The sequence below is a fragment of the Galleria mellonella genome, unplaced genomic scaffold, assembly GCF_026898425.1.
Source record: "Galleria mellonella isolate WM207_F2 unplaced genomic scaffold, CSIRO_AGI_GalMel_v1 utg312, whole genome shotgun sequence".
In the NCBI taxonomy this organism is placed as follows: domain Eukaryota; kingdom Metazoa; phylum Arthropoda; class Insecta; order Lepidoptera; family Pyralidae; genus Galleria; species Galleria mellonella.
In genome coordinates this window covers 9,895,668-9,914,959 of record NW_026442074.1, presented here as the reverse complement: position 1 = coordinate 9,914,959, position 19,292 = coordinate 9,895,668, and the positions used below count along the sequence as shown (strand labels likewise).

General features: G+C 34.9%; 1 protein-coding gene across 17 annotated transcripts in view; it reads right to left on the bottom strand.

Moving 5' to 3' along the window:
- Positions 1-19,292, bottom strand: part of LOC113515173 (golgin subfamily B member 1) — a 96,402-nt gene that overhangs the window by 25,390 nt on the left and 51,720 nt on the right. For 8 of the 17 annotated variants that reach the window (XM_052896087.1, XM_052896086.1, XM_052896088.1 and 5 more), the window contains 6 exons: positions 7,073-7,451; positions 6,386-6,541; positions 5,481-5,666; positions 3,258-3,382; positions 1,462-1,621; positions 665-754 (listed from right to left, as the gene is read on the bottom strand). In XM_052896087.1, the coding sequence (XP_052752047.1) occupies positions 665-754; positions 1,462-1,621; positions 3,258-3,382; positions 5,481-5,666; positions 6,386-6,541; positions 7,073-7,451 (1,096 nt within the window). Of the gene's footprint in view, positions 1-664; positions 755-1,461; positions 1,622-3,257; positions 3,383-5,480; positions 5,667-6,385; positions 6,542-7,072; positions 7,630-9,476; positions 9,594-19,292 lie in introns of those variants that run through there. The other 9 variants (XM_052896094.1, XM_052896096.1, XM_052896095.1 and 6 more) reach the window with 3 other exon arrangements.

Here is a 19,292-nt window from a genome sequence, read left to right as displayed (position 1 = left end):
CTTCTTTTCCCGTGGGTGTCATAAGAGGCGACTAAGGGAGGACGAGGGATGGGTAGCAGCGTCCCTCTTAAAACATCTCCAAAGCCTAACTGCAATTGCCAATTCACCTGCGAAACGAGGCAACTACTGGCAAACCCCCCTAAGGGGAGGCTTATGTTTAGCATGTGTATATATAATATACACACACATATATACATATATATGATATATAATTTATTTGCATTATTTACAGCACACAAATGACATCAGCTATTGGTACATACATAAAAAAGAAACAAAACAATACATATACAAAAAGAAAAAAAAGAAAAAGTAAGTACATAAAAGAGGTAACATAATTATTCATGAGTGTACCCTGTAAATTCACGCCATTGCCACGCCATTTGCTGTGATATGCTGACTGCTCACATCTTACACGTGTTCCTCGTAAGGTGAACTATCGATCCGCCAATTCGTAAATCACGGCTGATGAACGCGATTTATTTGAATCTAGGTTAGCACGATTATTTGGTTCTCTCTTTCTTTGCTTAATTGGTGCCCATGTATGTGAAAAACATCCAATGAGTCAAGTTTTCGGACTTTCGATTGTTCAGTCGCGACTGACTGACACGTCCGATAGTATGTCGGTAGTTTTAAATTTGTGGCGATGACAGTTCTAATATACCTTTAAAACAGTCAAGAGCTGCTCGGTGTCGGCAGCAGGTATGGTCTCCGGCTCCACACCTTCACGCAGCAGGAGCTGGAGTGTGTCCACCTGAAGAAAATTAACAATAGACAAGTTATATAAATATAAAGTTCGGTTACACGGAGCAATTGTCATAACGATGCATCGCGGATCGCGCGTGTGTCCTAATATCGTATACAATTTTGCATTAAAAAGATCGTTACGATTATTATTTCGATTGATTTTCGAAATATCGATTTGATCTTATGATGGTACTTTAAAGGCACGAACTATTTTCATAATAGACTTTCTACCAACGTACAGCTCGTCATCGTCAGGGAGTTCACCCCCGTACTTTAAAGTCCAGATGGTCACGTACAGCGCGGTTTCAGAGATATTTTCTACCACGAACGCTCAGGTTATGGGATGAGCTCCTTGTCGAGGTTTTTCCAAGAGACTTTTTTTATGCAACTTAGAATGGCAAACAAGCTGACGGCCCACCTGATGGAACGTGGTAACCGTCACCTATAGACATGAGCAGTACCATGGACATAACAGAGTATACTGTTTCGCCCATGATACCCCCCATACGTTGCCATTCCTAAGGACTCGGGTGTTATTCCTCTGTACCCTGTAAATGCATTGACTTATCCCACCAAACCAAATTCAAACCGAAACACAGCCATGCAAACACAACTGTTTCACGATAGAGACATGAATGAAACAGAGGTGCCCAAGCAAACGACTTTTATACAAAGTCTCCCTCTGGTGAGTGCTCAATATGCAATGTTATTGACCTTAGTCCTGCTATCTTCCAACTTCTCGGTCTGCTGGCACAGCGACTCGAGCAGCACCTGTTTTTCTTCAGCCAACCGCTCGTTGTCGGCGTGCGCGTCCGCCAACTGTGACTGCAAGTCCGCCAACTCCGCTAACGTCGCTTGCAACTCTTCACTTGTGCTGTATATATATTTGTTTATAGAATTTAAGTAACAGCCATCACACGTCACCATAATATTATGTCAAGATATATTTAGAAGACATTTACATTTTAAAGTAAGTTTCCGAAGGAATTTTTTTTTATACAACTCAGAATGGCAAACAAGCTGACGGTCCACCTGATGGAAAATTGTAACCGTCGCCTATAGACATGAGCAGTACCATGGACATAACAAAGTATACTGTTTCGCTCATGATACCCCCCATGTGTTGCCATTCCTGAGGACTCAGATGTTATTCCTCTGTACCCAGTAAATTTGTCAAATGGTGCTGTCGATTAAGAGGGAAGGGGGGAAGAAAATTGAACGGAAAAAGACTCAACAATTACGGTTGTTGTTAGGATACCATAGAGACGTATTCTATGTCCATAGTGTTGTTCATGTTTTTAGGCGACGGTTACCATTTTCCATTAAGTGGAGAGCTAGCAATGGTACTAGCGAATCACCCACACTTTACTGGTACTAGATCTACCTACATTTGAGGGGCAACCTACTGAAACCTATAGTTAATTTTTAGTTTATATACTAAAGCTGGGCTAACTACTAATATAGAGTGAGGGAAGGAAAAGGTTGTTAGTAATGAGGAATAACAGTTTCATTGCCAGTAATATAACCCCATCAGGTTAGGGAGGAAAAGGATTGTTAGTAATGGAGACTAAGAATCCCATTGCTTGCAATACACCCAACCAGGTCGACCTCCTCGCGGTTTCCCCTGGAAACTATCATGGTTAATTCCTGATAATTTCATCATGATGGGCTAACTAGCCTGTTTTCATTCTCATCTATCACCCTTCACTGGTGCTCCGCCAGCGTATTCCGTTAGCGCAGTCGGGGTTACCATACCATTTTCACCCATCAAAAAAAAACCCATCAGGTTAACTTCCACGCGGTTTCCTATGGAAGTGATAAATTCTTGTAGAATCCTTCACGACGACCTAACTGATCTGCCTTTTCATCCTCGCCTATCCCCCACTAGCATGTAATTTTAAGCTATTTATAAAAGTGTTATTTACTTTATTTTTATTAAGTGTATAAAATACTAGATTACTTATACATAACACTTGCCAAATTGCTAAGCAGTTGATTACAAAATAAAGCGCCCCTATTATTTTTTTATATCTAATATTCTCCATGTTACATGCTACATATAAATATAAGCTGCGAATGCCTGCAGCTCATGCCCAACGGATCAAGGTGCGCACTGAGGCTCGCACTTGCGCTACAGCCGCTCAAGATTAAGGGTCCCGAATGGTCCCGAAACTAGTCGAGCTCCGTAAGTTAAACCGGTAGATATTACATTAAAATGATATATTTAACAGTCTTTAACTGCACTGCTGAATACAAGCCTCCACCTTGGACAATTTTAACAGTAGTTGCCACGCTCTGCAGGTACATTGGCAACGGCAGTTAGGCTTTGGAGATGTTTAAGAGGGACGCTGCTGCCCATCCCTCACACTCCCTTAGTCGCCTCTTACGACACCCAGAGGAAAGAAAGGGCTGGCATATTCTATGCAGAGACCACATAGCATGTGGCAAAATGCTATATGCTGTGTACTTATTAATGTATTGTGGATTACTGAAATAATATATTTATTCACCTGTAATGGTGCTCCTCCATCTGCTGTATGCGGTCCTGCAGACACGCGACCGACACCTCGCTGAGCGACGATGACGAGTGTTTGTCCCACTCGGGGGTGCTCGCCTCGCCGCTGTCACCCTCACCCTGTCACACATATTTTTTTTTAAATGGATGATAATGGAATGGTAACCCCACCCGCGCTATCGGTATACACCGGCGGGACACCAGTGAAGGATGATAGGTGAGGATGAAGTAAGTCAGTTAGCCCATCGTGACGAATTCAACAAGAATTGTTCAGGATGGTTTCCAGGGGGAACCACGTGGAGGTCGACCTAATAAGGCATATTGCTAGCAATGGGGCTGTCAAACTCCATTGCTAACAATTATTAAATATTTCCCCCGATATCATAAATATTACTAATATTTATATATTCTTTATTTTATATATACCAAAACATACAATAATGGGGGAGAAGGGATTGTTAGTAATGGGGAGGTTAATTCCTATAGCTACTAATATATCAATCCCTTTGCTCTCAATATACCCTATCAGGTCGACCTCCCCGTGGTCCCCCCTAGAAACCATCGTGCTAAATTCCAAGTGTATTCATCACAATGGGCTAACTGACCTGCCTTTTCATAGTCATCTATCATCCCTCACTGGTGCCCTGCCAACGTATACCATTAGCGCAGGCGGGACTGCCATTTCATTATCATCCATTAAAAAAAATAATAGGGGAGGTGGGGGGTCATCGTACACCGCCCGTACGGGGTCGCCACTCAAGAGCCTTTTTGCCATATGGTTGTAATTATCAAAAAATATCTCCTTCATAAAATATAAGTGTGTACATATAAGTGTGAACTACGCAGTTAGAGGTCATGAAAGTCTATATTGAAAACTTTCTTGCATACATTAGTCAGCTGCGTAAATAAATAACAGTACATAGACTGAATAAACGTCTCAAGGACAGGCTTTGCGCGTAAACAAACACAAATATCTTAATTTTATTTTTAAATAATACAATAAAATAATAATAGAAAGAATATTTATTGTATAACCTATTCATCTATTCATATAATTTTGGTAAATGTGTCTGTACACACATCACGCCAAAATTATGTTCAGCAGTGGACGGATAATGGCTGAGATGATGATGATGATGTTGATATTGTTTAACAGATTTGAAAAAAGTTCGGTATACCTGTAGAATATTCAAGATTAAAATGTAGGTTATTAAGTCGCTTTTTGTCTAAATAATTTGAATTTGTTACATTAGTTGAATAAGAAATAAATAGTTTAGTAATGTAAATTCTAAAAAAAAAAAATAAGTACCCCTTCATAAGTGTTACACATCGGTAGATACGGTTTCGTTAGTGTACATACAAAGAGACGCCAGAGGTCGCTGCTTCATTTGATAGTACACCTATCCCCCGATTTACACGGTACTTGTTTTACACGTTTTCGCTTTTACACGGTTTTCCAAATAAGTTTTTTTTTTTTGTTTTTATTGCACTCTACTAAATGCTACTGTGTTTGAACACGTGCGCTGTGTACACATCTCACGGGGAATCCCGAGCTTATGTGCTGACTTGCTGCACATGCACACTGTGTCTGTATTTCTTCGCATAAAATTAAAGTTTTATCTACGGAAAATTGTATTTGAGTGAAAGTTTCACAGTGTCAGAAAGATTAAATTTTTCATATTCGTAAATTACAAGTGAGTGCATAATTAAGATTTTTATAAATTAACATAAATTAAAAAAAAAATTATAGGCTTATAATGTCGAAAAAAGTTAAAAGAAAAGTTATTTCTTTAGAAACTAAAATCGAAATTTTGGATCGCTTTGGATCGTTTAATGTATTGTAATTAAATAAAAAAACAGTGTTTCCGTAATATATTACATATTTTAACCTGTCAATGCATTTATTTTTATTTCTGTGTACACCTAAAAATATTGAAAAAAATCACAACTGTTAAATAGCAAAATTATGCATTTTCTGCAAGCTTTTCGATTTACACGGTTTTGACTTGAAAATTTTTAATTTTCGATTTACACGTTTTTCTCAGAAACGTATCTACCGTGTAAATCGGGGGATAGGTGTATTATAGACTTGCGACCATATTATATCAATCGATAGATAGATAGATAGATAGACAAGATATGGAAATATTTTTTGTATTTGGGTAAAATAAAATATCCCATGTGGGTCAACGCTGCGTGTAAGGGCTTTAGTACTCACATTGTGCGCGAGCGCGATGGAGGCGGGCGCGGACGAGTGCATGCGTCGCGGCGCGGGCGCGAGCAGCAGCTGCCGCTTCTCGCTGTCGGAGAGCGGCGAGTGCGCGACGCCGCGCAGCCGCGCCCGCAGCGCACCGTTCTCGTCCGCCAATCGTTCCAGGGCTGCCTCGCGTTCTATTTCCGCTGTCTGTGGAAACAATACAATTTGTTATTACAATGAATTTACTTTACAGTTGACAACATAAAACCGCAGGGGGGAAAGGGATTGTTAGTAATGGAGACTGAGAATCTCATTGCTAGCAATATACCCAAACAGGTCGACCTCCTCGCGGTTCTCCCTGGAAACTATCATGGTTAATTCCTGATGAATTCATCATAATGGCTAACTGGCCTGTTTTCATTCTCATCTATTACCCTTCACTGGTGCTCCGCCAGCGTATCCCGTTAGCGCAGGCGGGGTTATCATACCATTTTCACCCATCAAAAAAAATAACATAAAACTGCACCACCACGAGACTTAAGAGTAAACGGTTATAATAAAAAAATCTATAAAATTGGTTTAGATTTGGTGTAAATAATGTATATGTATATCGAATTAACAAGTTTCTTCTACAAATAAGTTGAGAAATATAAACAAAAAAGCACAACCCCGTGGACTTTTTCTTAAACAAATATAGCATAAATGTATATAAAATTCTTTTTATAGAACTTGGAATGATCCACTTGAGGACAAGTAATAACCGCCGCTTATAAAAATTAACGTTTGTTTCGCAATAATGTCTTCCTTTCAATTTTAACACTTCGAAAGTACCGAATAGGATATAGAGCAGTATTTATTAGCTCTAATGTTACTATGATATATATCACACTAACACTAGAGCAAAAGAATGAAAATGCATCACCTACCTTCAGTCTTTCGAGTTCTGTCCGCAACCTTTCAGCGTCTGCAGCCTTCTCCAAGAGCTCGTCCACTCTAGTCTGAAGTTGCGCTCTCTCCATGGTGCTTATTTCTAGTTCCCGTCGCAATGATTCAATCTCACGAATGCCTGATGCCAGAGATGCCTGTAAAGCGTAATTAGAATTCTTTAGTATTTAAATGTAGACAGTTTAAAATAGATAAATAAGCGCTGCCAACCAACAGGAGCATGCTCCTGGAGTTGCAATATATTATTGGAAGAAAATCTGATGGCAAATCCAGAACACTCAAGAGATTTTGGGGAAATTCATTACCAAAATTGGTACGAATGATAATCGAATTCAAGACCTTATTTACAAAACTTGATTGGATTATATGATTGTCACAACGAGGTCTGTCTATAAGGGCCTCTAACAAAAGAAATTAGTCATTTGAAAGACTGTTAAGTTCTATTTGTTTGAAAAGAGCCTTTTGATTAGATAATAAAATATATTTATTATTTCATTAAAACAAAGAAAAAAATCTAGAAACTCCAAAAGATTATTTTCAAAGGATTTTTAGGTCTTTATCAAAAAATAGCTGTATTTAAACACAGGATAAGAAATCTCAAAATTAATAAAATACACGTAAATGTACTTTAGATTACAAAACTAATAATATAAATAAAAACTACCAACCTCTGACGGTTCTCTAGGCCTGAGCTCCACTTCCTGGAAGCCTGGCATGTGTTCGGCATTAAGCATCACAGGCAGACTGACGCACTCCTGCGAGCCCCTCTCGTCTACGGACCCCAGTTCCTCAGCGCTCCCGTAGTCATGTATCCTGACCTGGCCATCTTCGTACGTCTCCAGTCCTTCTCTCAACTCGGGGTCTTCTAAAACAGCATTGTTATTCCCGAGATCTTTCCTCTTATGAGCCTTATGAAGCTTCTCTTTTGATCCGAATATTTTTAATGACTTGTCACGGGCCGGAGCTACTTTGTGATGTTTAGAATCGAGACTGGAGATAGATGGAGCTCCTTTGAGGGTCGTCTCCTGCTTCCCCTGGCTCGGACCTCTACGGAACAAGGACTTGAACTTCATCATCTTGAAGTTTACACTCGTATCATGTTCGTTGGCACTGATCGATTGAGTTCGTTATTTCATAGTTCGATTGTTGGCACTGATAACGTTAGTCGGTAAGTTGTTCGTGATCGGAATTAGGTAGAAACATTGTATTGTTTGTTATGCACTGTCTATAGAAGTATAATCATATTATAAGTAATAGTACAGTATAATTTTTCTACAGTTAGGACAGGACGAAGTGGGACGGATCTCTCCAAACAAGCCAGGAATTATAATAGAGCAATTTCTAGAGCTAAGTTCGTTTAATCATAAATTAAGAGATAAGAGTTTAATTATCATCATCATTAGCTAAGTACTGTTAAACATAGACCACACCCACAATGGTGTTTTGCTGATGTGGCGATGTTTTATATATGTATGTATGTTCTGTAGTAATAATACATAAATTGGCTATTCCCTATCCTTCTCTTGAGCTAACCTCACCCCCTCTGTGATTCAAATGTAACCTTTCACAAAAGAACGCATCGCGCTCGATGTACATATACATAACACGTGTATAAACATAAATTTATTTATGTAGTAGTGATAATACTAGTTCAGGTAGAATTTGTTTAAAATGTAGTTTAAGGTAATAGTTTGGGGCTCAGCTAGTAACAGCAGTATAGAAATACTGGAAAGGTTCCACAGTAAGACAATAAGGAACATGCTTAATATACCACAATATATAAGTAATAAATTTATGTGTATGGACATTAAACTGAAAACGATAAAACAGGAAATCGAGACATTCAGCAAAAACTATCAGTTCAGATTGAACAGCCATAGAAATGAATTGACCGCTCAATTTCTCTCGATTAAAAAGACACAGTATCCAAGGACTGGTAGAAAGATTTACAAATAGAGACTGAGAGCTGGTTAATGGATTGGCCTCATCATATATTAACAAGATTTAAACCTGACATCCAAACAGCAGATTGGATTATTGTTCTATAAGGAACAGATTGCCAATTAGCAGACTAGAAAAAGAAAAAAAAAAGGTAATAGTCAAATTATATACAGAGACAGAATTAGCCACGTAATTTTTTTCTATAGATAATTGGGACATAAAACGGTCAACAACATTTGAAAAATTTTAAAATAATTTATTACATTATTATTTTCTTCTAAATGGAAGATACTTTTTATGAAAGAGAGAGAGAAACTTGTGAAACCAGAGACAAAAAATAGTATCCATAACTTAGGAAACTTTATCAATATATCGGTGTAACATCAAAATACTAAACAACAAATGCAAAACTCATATTACATCATTATTAGACAGGATATTCCTTCTAAAGTAATACGATATGCACTAAATAGAATTACGCTTGCATAGCCGGTCAATTTGGTGGGTCGGTAATCCGGGCAGCTTTGCAGGGGGCACACCCGACCACCCTGCCTAACAATGGCTAGACTTTTATAACTATCCAGGACATAACCACATAAGTCAAGTAGGTTTTGCTCTACAAAATAAAACCGTGTATATAAAACCAAGTAAATATGAACTAGAAATCTCAATATTCTTATTTAAAAATGAAAAAAAAAATAATAAAGAAATAAAAATCTATAAACGTTGAATTGTTTTGTAAACACATTAGATTTAAATATATTTATTTTTAACTAGATACATTTTGCTTTGTAAGTGAAAATTAAGATTTTGTTCTACAACAATAATACAGCGATTTCAATAGTAGGAAAATCAGATGTTTTGATTTAAAATCTAAACCACTGAATCGATTTTAACAAAATTTCTATGGGTCCAATCTGAAAGTATATCCTTTCAGATAAAAAAAAAAAAAAAAACCAATGCGGTTTATAAATGTGGGAATAACGGTTACCTCGTTAAACAAAAAAAAAATGTGTCAGATTGCACGATCTGGTATATAGTTTATGAATGGTGAAAACAATATCTAAACAAGAAAAAAGTTTATTTAGTAAATTTTTTTTACAAAGCAGTTTGTGTAGCAATGATACCTACCATTCACCCGGTGGTAACCACAACTAATAAAGCTTTGCAGACGCATCACTCGAGTGTGACATGAATAATAAAGTATATCTCGAGTCCGTCACATACAAATTTTTCATTCATTTTGAACTATAAGTTGTAAAGTATTTAACAACGGAAATAACCATTAGTATTTTGTCAAACATTGTTTATTAAAACTCTAAGCGATTAAATATCCTTTATTTTATGTACTAATATGAACAATAAGTAATTTTAACAACATAGACTCTCTTTTATTTAGACAGAAACAGATGTGATGTTATACCAGAGAGAGACTTTGTACAAAAGTCGATTGCTTGGGTACCTCTGTCCGATTCGTATTTCAACCGTGAAGCAGTTGTGTTTGCATGGCTGTGTTTCGGTTTAAAGGGTGGGATATGGCGTGAATTTACTAGGTACAGAGGAATAACACCTGAGTCCTCAGGAATGGCAACGCATGGTGGGTATCATGGGCGAAACAGTATACTTTGTTATGTCCATGGTACTGCTCATGTCTATAGACGACGATTACTACTTTCCATCAGGTGGACCGTCAGGTTGTTTGCCATTATAAGTTGTGTATAAAAAAAAAGATGGTAGGTATGTTTTTGTAGTAAATAGTTAACCTTGTGTTTACACACTTATGAATTATCTAGACTGTAACTAATTCAGTTTTCGTTAACCATACGTGGTAGCTTTTAATAATTGTTATTATGTATATATTTAAATATTATCTGATGCTCGCGACTTCGTCCGCGTGGTATTTATTATTCCTTCGATTAACATTTTTAACCTCCTTATTGTAGTGAACAATGTCCGGGAATACTGGATCAAAATTAAAATTTTATTTAAATCAGTCTAACAGTTCCGGAGAATAGCCTGTACAAACAGACAGCAAAATAAAAAATTTTAAAAGTCTGGATGCGTTCTATTTCACTTCTAACATCCATCTGACTCGGTTTTTTGCATTTTTTTTTCTATGTACACACATTCGACCTCTACAGTTTCATTATATTATATTAGTATATATATTAGTATAGATACAGATTAAGTTATTATAGCTGTAAGCTTCCCTCAAAAATAAATAAATAAATAGTCCCAACAAATATTGTTCATCTTTCTATCGCAAGTGTAACTTTTTTTGTAATAAGACGTAATATGTTTAGAGTCAAATAATTAAAGAAGTTTCTCCCGATAATGCATTACCATTACCATTAGTCCCCAAACTAGGCCAGACCTGTATCTTGGGAACTAGTTTTGGGGATAAGTTTACTATGAGACAAAATTGTGCCTACTGTTGGTCCTGGTTTTTTCTACAATAGATATAAACACCCTGGATCCACGAGGGGCATGCAAATACGGGCGCTCCCCTCGATAGGGGACTATTCTATTTCACCTTAGTTGCGCCGTAGCCCTTTGTTCGTACAATGAATTATCTATTATTACAGATTGCGAACTTCCACACCTTTTTTACTCGAAGTAATGAATCACTTTTTTTTACAATAACCAAGTACTTTAATCTATTTTGAAACCGACTTTAAAAAGAAGGATGTTCTCCTTTCGATCGTATTTTTTTTGTTTGTTACCTCATCCGTCCACATCATCCCTCATCCTGTTCTAAAGAGATTTGGATAATTCTTTATTTGTCTGAAAGGATATACTTACAGGTTGGTCCCATAGAAATTCTATCAAAATCGGTTCAGTAATTTAATTTTTAGAGCAAAATAACTATTTTTAAATTAGTTGACCTTTTTTTTTTTGTGAAACACAAGCTTTAATTAAAATGTGAATCTCATACATAAAATAAGCGAATGCTTAACATTATATAGATCAATTTCATATTTAGTGGATTTCAAAATGTATTGCAACCAACATTGTACTTTATGCATTAATTAAATCTTTTTTTTTTTAATTCTGTATTTTAGAATATACCGCAGATAGTACCTACTCTCCTGTGGAGGGGGGGAAAGGGATTGTTAGTAATAGGGTCTAATAGCCCCATTGCTAGCAATATAAAATATAGAGAGGGTCTCAGGTTGACCTCCACGCGGTTTTCCCTGGAAACCATCATGTTTAATTCTTGTCGAACTCATCATGATGGGCCAACTGACCTGCATTCATTCTCACCTATAATCATCCACTGGTGCCTCGTCGGCGTATACCAATAGCGCGGGCGGGGTTACCATTCCATTTTCACCTATTAAAAAAAAACTCTCCTGTGGACGAAACCACCTTCTTCTATTGGAAAATGGGATGGAAGACAAAAGGTATGTAGTGGAATGAAACAAAATATCAATCAATATGTTCAATAAAAATTATATAAACATAATCTGAGGGATGAATTTCACGTAGGGGGCGTATTCCACCATATATCACCAAGGGGAGGGGGATATCCAAATTAAAACAAATCCTATGTAATTAAAGAAGATCTTTTCTCAGGATAGATTATGTATGTATATATTATGTGTATATATCTTCATAACATACGTAAGGTATTTAAATAAATCCTAATAGTAATATAAATGCGATAGTTTGTATTGATGGATGGTTCGATATTTATTACTCTTTAATGCAAAAACTAGGATTTCAATTAAATTAACACAATAAATCTTCTCCAGCCAAAGGTTGCCTGGAAGAGACCACGATAAGACCACGTATTGTTTTCTTAACGTAATCTTTTCTTATAATTGTTTTTTTTTTTTATACCACTGAAGTGGCAAACAAGCATACGTCCCACCTGATGGTAAGCGGTTACCGTAGCCTATGAACGCCTGCAATACCAGAGTTATTACGCGCGCGTTGCCGACCCTGAAGGATTAGGCAGGGAGCTCATTCCGTAACCTGAGTGTTTGTATTTATGATATTATTACCATTGTAATCTTTTGGAGGAAACAATACAGAATATTTGTCTATATTCTAAGTTAGTATATAGGTTACTATATACTGATTCACGCAAGTAAAGCCGCGGGATACAGTTAGTAAAATATATAGGTAGAGATTGATCCTACAGTTGTTTATAAACTAATATTAATCAGGCCTACGCTAATAAAATAGGCTTTAATCATTACTAGTACATACAAAACCAGCGGTCGATAATGCCGGTGCACCAACGCGCCGCGCCCTAGGCCGTGCACCGTTTAATTGAATTGAATCACGCACATCGACGCCGTATGTAAATATTGGTATTCGTATGACATACACAGTGCACTATTGCCTAGTATGAACGAGCACCTTCCGGAGCGGCGCTGCTCTCAACCGACTTTAAAAATGAGGACGTTATCAATTTGTATGTGTGTTTCATTCATATCGTAAAACATTATATACAAACATTTATAAAAAAAATAGCTATTTTAAATAAAAAAAAAACTAATGTTAACCGTTAACTGTTCATTGCTGAACATGAGCCTTCCCCAGAAGGGGAGTTTTGTCAGTAGCTGCCATGCTTGGAAGGCAATTCGGCAACCGCAGTTAGGTGTTTAGTGATGTTTTAAGAGGGTTTTTTTTTTTTTTTTTTTTTTTTTGGGGCTCCTCCTTAGGCGCACGTTTTTTCCCGGATATTAAGTTCCAGGTTATGCATCTAATACTTTTAATTATCTAGCAAGTTTCCATATTTTTTTTTCTTCTTCCTCTCCATCCATTCTTTCATTCCGTTTATACTTCATTTCCTGTCAGTTCTATTTATTTCTTAGTGGAGTTCCTAATTCCTTTGTTCATAGGTTTACCGGTAGTCGTTGGACCACAATCCTTTGGCGTTGATGTTTATACGTCACCCATCCCACTGTCTGTGCATCGTTTTAAGAGGGTTGCGGCTGCCTATCCATCTACAATAAAGTTCCTTTAGTAGTTTAGTCACATCTTACGACACGCAGAAGAAAGAAAAAGGTAGCCCATTCTATGCCGAGGCCACACGGCAATTATTACATATTAGATTTAAAAGTTGAATCTTGTATTTAAAAGTATATTTTGCTTCGTAAGTTTTTGCTCCACAAAACTTATTGGCGGTGGGGGGGGGGGGTATTATGTACTCTCAGTCATATCTTTGTGCATAATTAAGGCATATCTCGCATCCTAGGGTGTGCACCGGACAATAATGGAGTGGGCACGACAATTTCAAGTCCAAATTCCATTAAACACGATTCATATAAATAATACAATAATATAACCTATGTAGATATATCTACCTTATCTATATGATAAATCATATTGCAGTTAGATTATCTAATCTAAAATATACAATCTCCTGCCTTTTATACGTTGAATAAACATTTGGTACATTGATAAGCCACATCCTAAATTATTTAAGACGTAGGACCAAATTTACGCGATCAAAGGTGTGGGATAAAATTTGTATATTTTTTTTTACAACACAAGGGGCAAACGATCATGCGGCTCACCTGATGGTGACTACCGCCGCCCATGGTCACCCACAACACCAGCGGCATTGCAGGTGCAATTACAAGAAACTTATTTGCTCCATACACTTTCATTACTTTTTCAACTTCTTGCTCGATAATGGCGTCCCTGTTAAAGCACGTGAATATTTTAAATTTTGCCGGCCTTTTAAAAAGGAAATTATAATAATTCAATGCTCCACACCAGATGAAGAAGAAAACAAGTAGATTTTTTTTCACAAGAAATAAAATCCCGAGGCAAAAAAAAAAAACGTGGCAAAACCGTTAGTTTTGATTTAAAAACCAAACTTCACTCAATCAAATCAAAAACTCAAAAAACTTCTATGGGACTGATCTGTAAGTATATTATTTCAGATAAAAAATATAATTTTTCCAAATTAGTTTTTAAATAGCAGAGTTCCGATGTAACAAACATAAAAAAGAATACAACGAATTGAAAACATTCTCTTTTCTTGAAGTTGGTTAAAAATAAATTTCTCATATGGTTATTATTTTTGTGTACAATGTCAGATTTTCACATAATCTCCTCCCCTAAACAGATTTTGACAGTACTTACCATGTTTCTAGCAAATAAATATTAATTTCATTTCTTGTTCCTATTGATAGGACCTATTCTCGTATTAATCTCATATTAATTTTGTCACAACACAAAATTGTTTATTTTAGTTTCGTATTTCTAATGAATGTATGTGGTGCGGTCCCGGCATAGAATGAGCTATCTTTCCTTTCCTGTGCGTTTCGTAGGCGACTAAGGAATTTAATAGTATTATTAAGGTAGAGAGTACTCCCTTTGGTAAAACATACATATCTGTCACGTCTCAATTCTTGTATCTGAGAACATTAATAGGTTTCTATTTATCTACATTGACTTAGCGGCGCGGAAGTCATCAATAATATACATATATTTGATAAAATTCTTATTGGGATTGTGGGTCATTACATAAACACGCGGACAAACTAATAATCACCTAAAACGTTAAACAGAAAATAGGACAGTTACTATCGATATACAGACGGACACTACATTTTAATAAGAGCACAGCACGTTCCAATATATACCAGAGGGAGACTTTGTACAAAAGTCGATTGCTTGGGTACCTCTGTCCCATTCGTGTTTCAACCGTGAAGCAGTTGTGTTTGCATGGCTGTGTTTCGGTTTGAAGGGTGGGATATGGCGTGAATTTACTGGGTACAAAGAAATAACACCCAAGTCCTCAGGAACAATAAAGTGTATACTTTATAATATTAAGTGTTGTATACTTATAATATTAAGACGAATAGAAATTCATCTGCCATAACCATTGATAAAAAAAATAAACTAATCACTTTACCACAATACGCAATAGCCAGACAGGACTAGGCCATCAATAAGTAAATACCTACTCAAATGTATATATTTTCTGTAATAAGTATATAAATCGGACGTGCGATAAACGCGATAAAATTGTATACAAACATTAACGAAACGATATTTGGCACAAATATTTTAATTTGCAAATGTTTCGGTTGAATTTGCATTATATTTTCACCTTTTATCGGTACTAATATTATAAATGTGAAAGTGGGTTTGTTTGTTAATGGTTATTTGATTTGAAAACTCTTCAAAACTAATACGCAAGTTTCTGCATAGAAAAATTCTTCATAAGATCACAGCTTTATTTTACTGAAATGTGGCAACATTGCAATTACCTGTCAATTTTCGAAAACAATTTATTAATTATCAATATTTCGTATTGATTTATTTATAATGTTTTCTCCTAGTAAACTACAGTGTTAATCATACAATAATGTTTACATTAAGCTGTCACTGAAAACATTTTGATTTTGATGGCAAAAATGTATTTAAAAATCCGTAGCAAAATAAAAAGTAGGTGCAAAATGATAGTGACAGATATAATGCATTCTATGATGTACGTTAACAGAGCACTTTTCGAATAATCAGTCAAAAATATTGAAAAATGTTTGTGTTTTTTAAATTGACAGATAATTGCTACGTTGCCACACTTCAGTAAGTTAAAGTTATAAACTTAATCTCTTAATCTATGTTTTTCTAACATTCATTATTTTTTTCTACATCGTCTACCAGACGGCATTGTAAATATTTGATAGACAGACTCCATGTTGAGTCATTCCGTTCTGGAATCCACAGGAGGCATAAATAACAAGCACATCCAATTACAGAGAGAATAATGCTGGCTAAATTTAGAGTTGCCTCTCGCCTTACATCCATTCTCGGAGTACGATTGTAAACAGCAAGGGTGGGAAACTATATATCAACGTAAAAACCGATTTGACACCACATAAATATACTTGAGGATTTGTTCGATCGCTTTAGGGTATCCTAAATTATATTTCTGAATGTTTTATTAGTCGCCAATTAATTTTGTTTACACAGTCACTAAAGAATCAAGATTTATGTTCAAATCAAATAACAAAATTGCCAACTCTTACATGTGGTGTTTTGCAATAACAGGTGCAGATTATGGCTCATGGACATTTAAACCTGTCATAGTTTGGTAAGTCGAATTGTAAATTTGGGAATAAAATACATCAATTGATATAAAAAAAAAAAAAAACATTTCTCTTAAACTCATTTTTGTAGTCTTTGGGTACAAGCAGATATTGAGGCCAATTCTGAGTTAAACTTGTCTATTAACCTAATATTTCAAATTGATTATTTTGCAAAAATACTGTTTTATGGACTATCATAAACTAGAATTATATATAATATTTCAATTAAATCTATTAGAAAAGTAGTCGTTTTTGGTCTCTAAGATAAAAATTTCGCTATAATATCAAACTGAAATTTTAATTTTAAATATAGAATTAGAAAAATTTTATCTTTGCTTTGTGCTTAAGTGAATTAATAAGTAGTATCGTTTAGTTATAAATATAATAGTTGATAACTTGTTTAGATTTTATGGGATTGACATGTTCAAAAACAAAAATCTCAAATTAAACACAGATTAAAAAAATTGTATCTCTCAAAAATTGTATACAAGGTACGTTTTACAGATGATGAATACTAAGGACATATAATATAAAGATACCTTATAATATTTGTAGGACTTGTCTTTGACTTCCCATTCGTGTTTCTACCTTGAAGCAGTTGTGTTTGCATGGCTGTGTTTCAGTTTTAAGGGTAGGATATGGCGTGTATTTACAGGGTACAGAGGAATAACACCTGAGTCCTCAGGAATGGCAATGCAAGGTGGGTATCATGGGCGAAACAGTACACTCTGTTATGCCCATGGTACTGCTCATGTCTATAGGCGACGGTTACCACTTTCCATCAGGTGGGCTGTCAGCTTGTTTGCCGTTCTAAGTTATATAAAAAAAAAACTTTTGAAGATAACAGTGTTATTCTGTTTCCAAAGTTGTATACCTTGGTCATTCTATATTTTGTGTTATTGTAGATATATTTAATAATGTAGGTATAGATGACCTGTGGGTCAGCTCAAAAAGAGAAAGTTGCATGCCGTCCACACACCACGTCCAACACATATGGTCGATCATAACATGCACTTAGTGAGAGCAATTTTGCGGTTTTTAGAATCCATGGCAAAATGACGACGAAACCTTATAATTTAAATTAAAAAAAAAAAAATATATATATATATATATATATATATATATATATATATATATATATATATATATATATATATACATATATATATATATACATATATATATATATATATATATATATACATATATTTTTTTTTTTTGAGCAACGTGGCAATTACTGGCAAACCTCCCCTTATGAGGCAGACTTATGTTCAGCAGTGGACAGTTAAATGCTGATGATGATGATGATATTGCTGAATTATTTTATGATTTTTTTATATATCTTTGTTTAATCCTATTAATATAATAAATATAAATTTCTAATAATGAATGTATGGGTGGATGGTTAAAAGGATGTTTGTAACTTTTTATATAAAAACTATTGAACAGATTGGACTGAAATTTGATACACATGTCGGTTATATCCAAATACCGCGAGTGAAGCCTCGAGGATAGCTAGATATAGCTAGTTTAATTTTTTGTTTAGTTTAATGAAAATGTAAATACCTATATAAATACATAATTGACCCCAACACTGCCACTAGACATCATGCTAATGTCGTATAGTAATACAAATTAAAAATCGATTATTTCATTGATTGTTTTATATTTTTATCAATTTTATTTAAAGAGCATTTCTGTAATAAATTCAACAAAAATATTTTATATTTTCATTAAAACTTAAAATTGTGTAACTGACTATGACTGTTAATTTTAAGAAACAACTACCAATTAGCACATGCATTTATTTTATAAGAACAATAATCGCAATATATTAGGCAAGATTTCTGTAAATATAATTTAATATTTTATTCCAAAATAAAAATTGATTTTTTTTTTTATCTTTTAATACGGGATCAACTCGAAAATAAATCCTTCAATAGGTCAAAAATTATTAGTGACAATATCACGTGACGTATATATAAAAGAAAAAAAATAATCAAATTGAGACTCTATTCCGTTTGGAAATCGGTCGGAAATCGGAAAATATTTTAGCAACACACAACATGATTTTTAACCTACTTTTTGCTTGGTTTATCGTTGCAATTTGTAACATAACTGACATACCTGAACATTGCCAACTGTGATATTCTGCAAGAAATATGGTAAAAACCATTTTGCAATTACTATAACGACAGGATAGATAAATGCATTTATAAATCAATACTTTGTGTGGTGTTGGTTATTTGTAAAGCCAGGACTACATTGATATATGTAAATATAGAACTGTATATTTATTTATTTATTTATTTAAGGACAACCAACAAAGCATACATTTATATCTACTTAAAATTCATGATAATAAGGTTACATTATAAAATGCTGCCTCAATTAAAGGCCGCCACGACACGCGTATACATAATATATTATTATTATTAAGAAAATTTATAAAAACTACAATACTAGTTATATAATAAATAGACTACCGTAATATTTATATATATTTATATATAATTAATATTTATACATAGAATAAATAGACCTTGGTTATAAAAATTCACAAGAATGGTTATGCAACATGCAAAAATTAAGAGGATCTTATTTCATTTAAAAACACTAGCGATCGGACCCTGCTTCACATGCATGGATTGAATTTTGGAAAATAATATATAACCTGTGTTACTAATTGATTATGTAGCTTTCTATAAGTGAAAGAATTTTTAAAAAGTCGGTTGAATAGTTTTTGAGTTTATTCACTATAAATAAAAAAAAAACCGGCAAATCTATTAGTATAAATAAATTAAAAAAAATACCTAACTTACTAAATATGTACAAGTGGCGAGTTTAATGTCATATTGCATTCTCTACCAGTTAACCATTAATGGCG